Source organism: Etheostoma cragini, chromosome 16, assembly GCF_013103735.1.
Source record: "Etheostoma cragini isolate CJK2018 chromosome 16, CSU_Ecrag_1.0, whole genome shotgun sequence".
Classification (NCBI taxonomy): Eukaryota; Metazoa; Chordata; class Actinopteri; order Perciformes; family Percidae; genus Etheostoma; species Etheostoma cragini.
The window spans coordinates 1,443,905-1,455,538 of NC_048422.1; the positions used below are offsets into that span (position 1 = coordinate 1,443,905).

Here is an 11,634-nt window from a genome sequence, read left to right on the forward strand (position 1 = left end):
GTGGCAGTGGCTCAGTCCGTAGGGAGTTGGGTCCCCGTTCGGACCAAAGTATGGTGGGGGACTGCTAGCTGGAGAGGTGTCCGTTCACCTCCTGGGTCCTGCCAAATGTGCTCTTGAGCAAGGCACCGAACCCCCAACTCGGGGCGCCTCTCCATGGGCAGCCCCCCTCATGAACCACTTCTCCATTAGTGTATGTATAGGACCTGAGCATGTGTGTAGTAACAGAGTTTAGAAGTGTAATTTCCCCTTGTGGGCTTCATAAAGGTAGTTAAAAATTAAGGAAAAAAATGTAGGTAGACAACATACAGCCTACACATTTTGTAAATTTCAGCTTAAATGTGTGTAACAGCAATAGTGGTGGCAATATCAGCATAAACAGGAGAATAAAAACAATTACAAAGAAAAAGATCATCATGAGTTAAAATACTTTCTTAATGGGATGTTGGGCTTTCAGACTGCTGTAAAGACTAAAAGTGGACTTTTCATGACTGTGTCAAGATGGTTAAAGCAAACAGTTTGTCCTACTTTTCAAAGATGGAGATGTGACATGGATCCTCATGTCTCTCAAGACCCTTGCAGGGTTGGCCTCCTCGGAGGGGGGCAGGGTTATCGCATCGCCTCGTCCGATGTCTCTTCATCGTGGCTCCACAGCCACTCCATGGCCCCCAGCAGCTCCAGTAACCATCTACTGCCTCTGTGGAAATTACACACCAAACCACATTTGCAGAGTGAACACAACCAATCCTGGTTAGAATCACTGTGTTTAGTGTGTATATAGTATGGAATTACCGGCACATTATAAAAGTCTAACACTGCTAGCACATAGTGCATGCAGATTGCAGCTTGTGTGTGAGTCTTCGTATCCTACAGTAAGAAAGTGTAGGGAACCAAGATCACACTGATGAATTCAAACGTTTAAGAATATTTCAACCAGTAGTGCAGCTACAAATTTGACTTTTATCCTGAAGGGAAATACCTGAAGAAAGGTCATGGGGTTTTAGTGATTCATCCTCGAGGAAGCATGAGTTCTTAGTAAAATTCTTTACAATCAGCTTGATAAAGTTTAAATTCAGGTCAGGAGTTAAAATACATAATAATATGGACACACCTAATTCAAAATATCTGGCGCTGAACCAAAGGGGCAAACACATGGATGGACAAACCAACATTGCCAAACTAGGCCATAAAAAGAGTACATAGGCAGGTGTTGATGGGTACAATGTACAAAATAATCCATGAAATGTGCCAAGGCTGGTGCACCGAAAGCAACTCTGACATGGTAAGCTCATTAGAGTTGTAAAGTTGAACGAGTTATTTCAGGCACCCCTGGATCTGCAATTAAAGTCCTTATCTGTGTAGGCAACAGTCGTGACTGACAGTTGTAGCACTCAGGCTTGAACAGACATAAACTGTTCTGATTGAGTCCTCAGTACAAACAATGAACAACCTCAGTTGAAGTGTCTGGTTCTTTGACAAGAGTACAAGCCTGTGGACATACAAACTGAAAGAGACGTGTCAACTACATCTCCCCATGTTCAGTAAGAGAGATCCAATCCAAAGATTCAAATTTAGTTTTATAAAATCAATGCCAACAATGGGGAGACGCATGGCTCTTTGTTCTCACGACTTAAGCAGCAGTCCTGCTGTACCTGAAGTGTAGTCGGGAGCTCGTTTCTCACAGTTAGTTCCAAATGTTCCAGCTTGGCATACACACTTGCACTCCGTGCCTGAGAGAACGGGCCTGGCATTGTTGGGGCAAGGAGCGCACTTGCAGGTATCAAACTCCTCCAGATACTGCAGCAGGGCCTTTCTCAGGTGTCTCCTCTTGGTGACAGCACATGGGATTCCCTGAACCAGATCTATGATGGGGAGGACCTAGACCAACACAAACTAGTTCAGCTTTTTGTAAACTTATATCTTTGATTTCTTTTTTTTTCCTCCATTTTCTTCAATATTGAAGTCATTTCAATGGTGTCTGATCTAACCTGGGATTCGACCACAGCAGGGTTCCCAAGAACAGACTTGGCCCAGTTCTTGTAAGAAGTTTGGTCCGGAGTGGGGCCCTGCCTCTCCCAGGCCAGAGCTGCTGCCTCTCGGGTTCCACCTCCTTTCACCATGGAGAAAGATTTTTCTGCTGACCGAATATACGAGCCTGGATCAAAGAAATGGACATGGGAACAAACATGATGTAAATAGCATCTTTTCAAAGTCAGTAAGCCATGAACAGTGTTGGAATGAATCATGTGTTTCTTTCTGGCAGATTCAATGAGAAACCTTCATATTTCTCAGTCATCCTGTTGTTGTGGCATCGGGTTACACTGCTGTGTTGTGTGTAGAGGATGACGGTAAAGGTGGTCTCTCTGCCCAGGCAGCTCAAGGTGTGCTGTTCTGTTTGACCTGTTTGAGAGCAAGAGTGTAGCGCAACATGACACGGAAACCAGGGAACTGACAACAAAACATTATGTGGTACTATGTATTTAAAATGAACAGGTGAACTACATTTTCCTCCAGATTCTATCTATTCATCGACACTCATTTGGAGTTTCTTGCGCTTCAACAATTTCGATCCAAACCTCTGAACTAGTTAAGGGACAGCGGTTACTGATCTCTCTTTCCATCTGTGTTCATTCATGTCTCAAAAAATTAATGTTACTAACTTATCTCCCCAGACTCCTTATGTTTTCTCGACAAGCAGTTTTCCTTGGATAGGGGTGCCACCTAAATCATGGCTGGAGCTGCCGCCATGGTCTTGCTCGACACCCTGCTATGACCTACTATGCCCCACACCGCACCCGCAATACCCTGAACTGCTACAACTATTATTTCTAATCATAGTTCCACTATCTTTATTGTTACTATAACTGCCATTGTTCATCTTTGTGAATTATAGATTGTGGTCTAGACCTACTCTATTTGTAAAGTGGCTTGATATAACTCTTGTTATGATTTGAGCCTATAAATAAAATTGAATTGAATTACCTCAAAACTCTTGAGGTAAAAGAAAGAGAAGACAGAGTACACACAAGCAGAATAACTTTAAATAACCTTTAATACAAAAAATGTACCTAATGACTTGTAATATATAAGAATTAAATAGTTATGCTATTGTTTTGGAATTGTTGACATAAGTGTACCTGACCTTTTCTAAAATGTACTCAGAATATAAAATCAGAAGACATTAGTGTGGCTTATGTCAGAGCAAATAAATGTAAAATCTAAGCAGCATCAAAAAGCAGACATTTGGGTAACCATTACAGCCCTGGGTGTCATTCTAAACTTTGACCACCCCACCCGGCTTTGCTGTTGTACCTGAACTGGTGAGCTCTTCTCGGCTGAACTGATACAACAGGTCATAGTGGCCCCCTAGTTTCCCTGAGCTGTAGTAGTGCGTCCCATAGCGCTGGAAGATGTCCCTGTAGAGGGGGTAGTTGTATTCCAGAGGAAGCGCATAAAGGAACTCGAGGAAAGGCTGTGTCAGGACAAGGTCCCCCGGAGCCCTCACCTTGAAGGTGGATACGGGCAGAACCTGGTGCACCCGGAAAAACTTGGAGTCCTACGCAAGCAAAGGTAGGACATTAAATGAATGAAAAATTAGAGTATAGTTGCAACCAGCACGCTGTGAAAAGGGTAGCCTTGCATTGCCAGACCTGTCTCCACGGAGCGGAGTCTGGAAAACCTTCTGGCTTGTTTGTGTTTCTTTGAACCAATCACAACCCCGACGCCCCGGCAACAACGCCCTTGCAAAATAAATAGTGGCAATAACAGAAGGGTGGGGGCATCTGTTGCATCTCGCTTTTACCCAGCCATGTGTATCCAATGAGCCAGACTAGTGTAAGGGTTTGGCAAGTAGTGGTCATGGTTATCGTGGTCTATATCCATGAAGTTCCACTTCCGTGATTGCTCCGATGCCGCAGAAATTCCACCAGATGTCTTTTTGGCCAGGTGTCCGTAACCTTCCGCTATCTTTGTGTTGGAACTTTAAACTCGGGTTGATTTAGAAGGACTATGGTTACCTGGTCCTCAGATCTCTGCAGGGTAAATCCGGCCAGCCGGCTAGACTATCTGTTTTATCAGATTTTTCTGTTGCACGACCAAAACAACCACGTTCCACCAAAACAAGTTCCTTCCCAAAGCTATTTTGCAGAGGCACCAACGTTCCGCCGCCCATGACAATTGTAATTGGTTCAATGAAAGGCCATTTTTTTCTGCCATCCCACAATGCTTTGTGGACTAGCCAGACCATCCTCTGCAGCACTGTGGAGGAAGGCAATGCGAGACAATGGTTAGGGCAAGTGAAGGTAATGAATGTAAGAGGATGGGAAATTTATCTCTACTGCTAATTTTTCAACAAACGTCTCCCATCCTCTCTTCAGCCACTTATGGGGGCTCATCCGGGATGTAATTTCCCCAAAAGTGACTTTGTGTGTTTGTGTGAGTGTACTCTTGTACCAATGGTGTTGTGGCGAACATGTTTCAGACCTTGAGGGAGACGCCATTTTGTAAAATGTGTCTGATCCTCCTTACTTCTTTATATTAGGTTTAAGAGATAAGGGAATGCATTGCATGAATAAAGCTCCGCACAATTATATTACTACAAATGTGTGTATTGGTGTTTGAGTCACTCACCGTTTTCTTTGAAGCTTCAAACGCTTTCTTGTTATTGCTGCTACTCGACATAGAACTCCCAGTGAATAAAAACATGGGGAGAAAAATAATGGGGACGAAAAGGTCATCTTGACCACGTTGGCGCATTCCAGATGAGCTGGACGTCTTGAAATTGACAGGCTCAGTGTGCAGCTGATGGGGCTCTTTGCTGAAGTCCTCCAGCTCTCCAACCTTTACAATCACAACCCCGTCCATGAATCAAGGTCAATAACAGTAAGAACAGTAACAACAAAGCCAATGTTCTCTGCAAACCACTTTTCAAATTGTTAGATCGAATGCTCTGTGTGAAGGACGTGAAGATGTTTGACCGTAGATGCTCCTAGTGGTCAAAAATATAGTACAGCAGATAGTGATAAGAAGAACAGTTAAATCCTTTTGGTTTACCTACAAAGCTGAGCTGGGAGATGTGTGCAAGCGTCGAGTTAGCTGTATTCCACAAGCTCTCTTAGTTGAAGTGTGCAATGAAGTGTGCCAAGTGTTCTCAGGTTCAGGGCATTACACTAACTTTTTGAGGCACTTTTCAGTGTCAATATATACATTGTTCTATTTATCAGGTTTAGATTTGTTTAATTACAGTGGCTATATGTAAGGTTTTGACCTTAAATAATTGCCATAATTATTTAGATCAGAATAATGACATTTAAGATGATGCAATTCACCATGGACGTATGTTACGTCATTTGAGATTACTTTACCTCTACATTCCTCAAAAATTGTAAAATGAAATTTGACATGGACATGCATTTATATGAAACTCAGCAGACAGTAGTTTCCCCAGGATCGTCTGATTTTCCTACAAACAAAAAACGGGTTGCCATCTCATTTCACTATGTCCAACATTGCTCATGCGCACTTAGTGTATCTCTGTTTGGATGTGAAGGTTATTACGGTTTCCCAACAAGTGAAGTAATAAGCTAATTTAGGAAGTTTTTATTTCCGGTGCTCTGATTGGTTGGTTGGTTCTCAATCACAAAAAAAATTGTACAACACAGCACGGCTGGCTAGTGTGAGCATAACAATAGGGTGCATATGTGTTATTATATATATTTATTTATATTTTTATAGGGCCCGACTCCACATCTTTTAACCTGATGTAAATTCTGCTTTTTATTAAGTTTTTGAAATGTGAGCATAAATTCAATAAATAAAAAATCTAACACACAGCTTTTCAGTAGGCACAGCTACTTAAAGATGTGGGTGGTGATTCAGAGGTCTGGAACCAGGCTAACTTTACTTAATCACTTCATCATTAATTCTTTAAATTGTTAATAATAACAACCTTAATTTCAAAGCTCTCAAAGTTGTGAGGGATTCGGTGGTAGAGTGTCGTGCTCTGAGGCCTCTTGATGTTGCAACTTCCTCCCATAAACATGTTGTCCAGTACCGCTCCCCTCTGCTCCTCTGCCATAGCATCAAACCTTCAAACACAAATCACTGAAAAGTCAGAACTCGCTCGGGTTGCCAGACATGAAACGGCTGTGTAGCCTGAATTTCTGATTTGGGACACAGCATACGTTCTCTACAACGTATGGTATGTTACGTTATATACTTTTGTGGCTTTACTTATGAAATGTTGGACGGTAAAGTGATTCCCGCTTTGTGACAAACTAACGTGGAACCATAATGTGTGATGTACAGAGTACTGACAAGCTGCTTTTAGTAAATTATTTTGCTAAATGTGCAACAACAGATATTTGTTTTCATCTACACATAAATTTAGACAAAGTTAAAATCTTAATGGAAGAAAGTGTGTATATCTAATGTTTTATACATAACAGTGTCTGTAATGTAGTAGAACCAAAAATCTCCCCCTTTGTCAAAATACTTCCCCTGCTTCAGTTCAGCGGACGCAGCTAAACGGTGACTGACCTGGGTCCAGACGACCACAAGGTCTTTTTAGCCGTTGTTGCGGTCTCATTAAGGTGTGAAAGGGTGGCTGGCAGTTGGATACAGAGAACCCCGAGAATACAGGTTTTTACGACTGTTAACACAGTCAGCATCTAGCTGCGAGTAAGGTCTGTCAATGCCTGGCAATTTTCCTGGGAAACTGTTGGGTCTTTGTAGTGTATAGAGTGTGGTCTAGACCTACTCTATCTGTAAAGGGTCTTGAGGTCATTTTTGTTATGATTTGATACCATAAATTAGATTGAATTGAATTGAATGCCAGACTATCATCTCACTGACACTGACATTATTGGATATTGGGTTCGGCGTTCTGAACCTGGCAACCCTTGTGAATTTCGAGTCTTTTGAATTCGAACTGCAGTTACCATTTTAAGTCAGTCAGTATTACATATTGCAACTTTAAATTGGATATGTCAATCGTTTTTTTTCAAAACTCTTCCTAAAAAACTCAAACACAATCTCACGTTTCAACAAATTGTCGACGTCAATGTGTGCTACACATTTGTGGCAATTAGTCCACACTTTAGCGGTACTAATTAAAAGTGCAGTTATGTCTTTGTATCAGAACATACATACATGTATACAAACGTATTATCAAATTTAACTCAGCAAAGTGCAGGAAGTACTTCTAAAAAATGTGTTTTTAACAGGAGAAATGCGCCAGAAGAGCACTTGACAGAAAAGTAATTTATGAAAACAGCAGGAAGATGTTGACTCAGAAGTGAACTTTTGAACTTTAGCTTACCCATTTCCCAATAGGTCAGCCCCGGGCGCCACTCTCTTCTCCGCTGGACACACAACTTTAAATTCAACACAGTCTTTTTCATCAGAGTTATCGCCACAGTCGTTCTGCCTGTTGCATGTCAGCGTTGAGTTGATGCAGCGTTCTGCAGCAGAAAAGATGCTTGTAGAAGACAAAATGTTCACATAGTATGTCCTTCTATGTGTGTGTATGTGTTGTGACAGCAGATTACAGATAAAAGAAATCCTGTGATTTAAAAGATGTGGATTCGTTAAATTATCTGGAAAAAGTAATGATCAAGAAAATGTAAGTAGCCAGGGGGTGTGATGCTTTTTTTTCTCCCTTTTTCCATACACCAGTCATGTAAACACTACTCACTGTTTTCACACTCGAAGTCGTCTCTGCAGTCGAGGGTTGCTAACTTGCACTCTGTGGCGGGGTAACAGGGCCTCTCTTCTGTCAGCTCCGGGCTGCAGGACGACCCACCAAACTGGGACGGCCTCTGGACAGACCGCGTCCGTAACTGTGGCAACATGTAAGACAGATTGCTCAAGATTTTGATTTGTTTGACCCTGCAAATCTAATTTTTTAAACAATCCCCAACTTCTTTATCAAAACTTAACTATTAAAGAAAATAGTGGTCAGAAGGGCTGTGTAAAGGGCCTTGCGAAAGTATTCGGCCCCCTTGAACTGTGTCCAGATTTTGGGCTTCAAACTTAAAGATATAAAACTGGACTTTTTTTGTGAAGAATCAACAAGTGGGACACAATCATGAAGTGGAACGAAATTTATTGGATATTTCAAACCTTAACAAATAAAAAAACTGAAAAATTGGGCTTGCAAAATGATTCAGCCCCCTTAAGTTAATACTTTGTAGCGCCACCTTTTGCTGCGATTACAGCTGTAAGTTACTTAGGGTATGTCTGTCAGTTTTTCACATCGAGAGACTGACATTTTTGAGCTCAGTGAGGTTGCATGGAGAGCCTTTGTGAACAGCAGTTTTCAGTTTTTTCCACAGATTCTCGATTGGATCCAGGTCTGGACTTTGACATGGCCGTTCTAACGCCTGGATATGTTTATTTGTAAAACCATTCCATTGTAGATTTTCCTTTATGTTTTGGGTCATTGGCTTGTTGGAAGATAAATCTCCTACCCAGTCTCAGGTCTTTTGGAGACTCCATCAGGTTTTCATCCAGAATGGTCCTGTATTTGGCTGCATCCATCTTTCCATCAATTTTAACCATCTTCCCTGTCCCTGGTGAAGAAAGCAGGCCCAAACCATGATGCTGCAACCACCATGTTTGACAGTGGGGATGGTGTGTTCAGGGTGATGAGCTGTGTTACTTTTACACCAAACATGACATTTTGCATTGATGCCAAACAGTTTGAATTTGGTTTCATCTGACCAGAGCACCTTCTTCCTCATGTTGGGTGAGTCTCCCAGGTGGCTTGTGGAAAACTTTAAACAAGACTTTTAATGGATTTCTTTAAGAAATGGCTTTCTTCTTGCCACTCTTCCATAAAGGCCAGATTTGTGCAGTAAAAGCCTGATTGTTGTCCTATGGACAGACTCTCCCACCTCAGCTGCAGATCTCTGCAGTTCATCCAGAGGGATCATGGGCCTCTTGGCTGCATCTCTGATCAGTCTTCTCCTTATATGAACCTCTACGGGTCTTCGTAGATTTGCACTGGTCTGATACTCCTTCCATTTCAATATTATCGCTTGCACAGTGCTCCTTGGGATGTTTAAAGCTTGGGGAATCTTTTTGTATCCAAATCTGGCTTTAAACTTCTCCAGACCAGTACCTGGGACTTGCATGGTGTGTTCCTTGTTCTTCGTGATGCTCTCTGTGCTTTAAACGGACCTCTGAGACTATCACAGAGCAGGTGCATTTAAACGGAGACTTGATTACATCCAGGTGGATTCTATTTATCATCAGTAGTCATTTAGGTCAGCATTGGATCATTCAGAGATCCTCACTGAACTTCTGGAGAGAGTTTGCTGCACTGAAAGTAAAGGGGCGGAATAATATTGCATGCCCAATCTTTCAGTTTTTTATTTGTTAAAAAAGGTTTTAAATGTCCCAAAAAAATCGTTCCACTTGTTGTTGATTCTTCACAAAAAATTACATTTTTATATCTTTATGTTTTCATCCTGAAATCTGTCAAAAGGTCGAAAAAGTTTAAGGGGGCCGAATACTTTCGCAAGCCACTGTACATAATACACATCCTCAGTATTGTTTCTGTGAATACATACAAATTAGACATCATGGAATGTTTAAGGGTCATATGAGAAAGATGAAAGCTGTGAGCAGCTCCTTCATTTGTGCATTGGGCAGTAAGTATACTTGATTTAGTCAATTCCTTTTTACAGTCTGAAAAAGACTGTGGCATAGAGATAAAACACAGCTATGACAGAGAATAACATGGCCGGGCTTTTGCAGTGGGATTTGTGTTTCTTGCCTGTTTCTTGGCGCAGGGCGAGCAGTCGGACCAAGGCCCGAACTCCGAGAGCAGGCAGTTGATGGGACAGGCCTGCTCGTTACAAGCTCTTCTGTCATGTGCCTCACACAGCTGAAGGCAGCTGGTCTTCCACAAATATGCATCAAGAAAATTAAAAGCCCTGTGAAAAAGTTTGAAAATCACTACATGCAGCAGCTGTTGGAATCAGACATTAGCTCTGTTGTATTACACAACAATAATTGAAAAAAGCCAAGGAAAGAATTTGTTTTGGCTCTGTTTCACAAGTTTCAATTTGTAAAATTCATAACACAAAATGCTATAGTGTGTATTCTCAAAAGCCCTCCATGCCGTGTCTGTTCAGTCTCACCTGCGTTAGTGGGTCCCACCTGCATCAGGGTCTCACCTAACTCAGCGTGTCTCACCTTTATCAGTGTCTCACCTGACTCAAGGTGTCTCACCTAACTCAGCGTGTCTCACCTTTATCAGTGTCTCACCTGACTCAAGTTGTCCCACCTAAATCAGGGTGTCTCACCTTTATCAGTGTCCCACATGCATCAGTGTCTCACCTAAATCAGTGTGTCTCACCTTTATCAGTGTCTCACCTAACTCAAGTTGTCTCACCTAAATCAGCGTGTCTCACCTTTATCAGTGTCCCACATGCATCAGTGTCTCACCTTAACCAGCGTGTCTCACCTTTATCAGTGTCCCACATGCATCAGTGTCTCACCTAAATCAGGGTGTCACACCTTTATCAGTGTCTCACCTAACTCAAGTTGTCTCACCTAAATCAAGGTGTCTCACCTTTATCAGTGTCCCACATACAGCAGTGGATCTTACCTACGTCAGTGTGTCTCATCTGCATCGGTGTGTCTCACCTGCAATAACCTCACCCACGTCACCGTGTATCACCTATAGTGGGGCTCAAAAGTTTTGGCACCCCAGGTAAAAATTTGTATAAATGTGCATAAAGAAGCCAAGAAAAGATGAAAAAATCTCCAAAAGGCTTTAAATGACAGATTAGACATTGATATTTTATGTCACAAAAAGTAGATTTTATTTCCATCATTTAAACTTTCAAAATAACAGAATACAAAAAACTGGCGTGCACCACCCCCCCCCCCCTTGGCCAGTATCACAGCTTGGAAACGCTTCGTGTAGCCAGCCAAGAGTAGTTCAATTCTTCCAGTTCTTTGAGATTTCTGGGAATCTTGTTCCCACAATGCATCAGGCTTGTCTATATGTTCATTTGCAAACTTCAAACGCTGATTTTTGTGGTGAGGACGTAGAAGAGGTTTTCTTCTGATGACTCTTCCATGAACATTGACAACAATCCATGACACTGTCAGGTCTCAGCTTTCCAAAGGGGGGGGGGGCATGCTATAAACTCTGCAGGTTGCCCAAACTTTTGCAGACGCCATCTATTTGTTTTCTGTTATTTTGAAAGTGTAATTGATGGAAATAAAATCTAACTTTTTGTGACATATTATACGAATGTCTAATCTGTCATTTGATGCCTTTTGGAGATGTTTCCATCTTTTCTCGGCTTCTTTATGCACATTAAAGAAATTTTTACCTGGGGTGCCCACATTTTTTAACTCTCTGTATGTCAGTGTGTCTCACCTATGCCTTTGCTGTGTCCCGTGGTTGCAGGTCTGGGAGCAGGCGGACCAGGATCCCCAGGGGTAGCGGTCACAGAAACAGGCCTGGCCAGCTGAGATCCAGCTGAGCAGCTGTAGCAGCAGGACAAACCGGCTGGAAGGGGCCATCAGGGAACTTCAAACTGCTTTCACCTCCTCTGAAAGGAATTTGATGACCAGAATCAACGACTTTTACTTTTATTCAGTAAGTTACGTACATTC

At 42.1% G+C, this 11,634-nt stretch overlaps 1 protein-coding gene across 2 annotated transcripts in view; it reads right to left on the reverse strand.

Annotated features, from left to right (window-relative positions):
* Window positions 1-11,634, reverse strand: part of c6 (complement component 6) — a 31,088-nt gene that overhangs the window by 3,529 nt on the left and 15,925 nt on the right. The window contains exons 6-16 of one of the 2 annotated variants that reach the window (XM_034895564.1): window positions 11,396-11,505; window positions 9,776-9,935; window positions 7,691-7,835; window positions 7,316-7,457; window positions 5,945-6,083; window positions 4,627-4,836; window positions 3,310-3,553; window positions 2,275-2,397; window positions 1,986-2,152; window positions 1,650-1,875; window positions 526-694 (exon numbers count right to left, since the gene is read on the reverse strand). In XM_034895564.1, coding sequence (XP_034751455.1) covers window positions 526-694; window positions 1,650-1,875; window positions 1,986-2,152; window positions 2,275-2,397; window positions 3,310-3,553; window positions 4,627-4,836; window positions 5,945-6,083; window positions 7,316-7,457; window positions 7,691-7,835; window positions 9,776-9,935; window positions 11,396-11,505 — 1,835 coding nt within the window. Of the gene's footprint in view, window positions 1-525; window positions 695-1,649; window positions 1,876-1,985; window positions 2,153-2,274; window positions 2,398-3,309; window positions 3,554-4,626; window positions 4,837-5,944; window positions 6,084-7,315; window positions 7,458-7,690; window positions 7,836-9,775; window positions 9,936-11,395; window positions 11,569-11,634 lie in introns of both variants that reach the window. The other variant, XM_034895563.1, reaches the window with a different exon arrangement.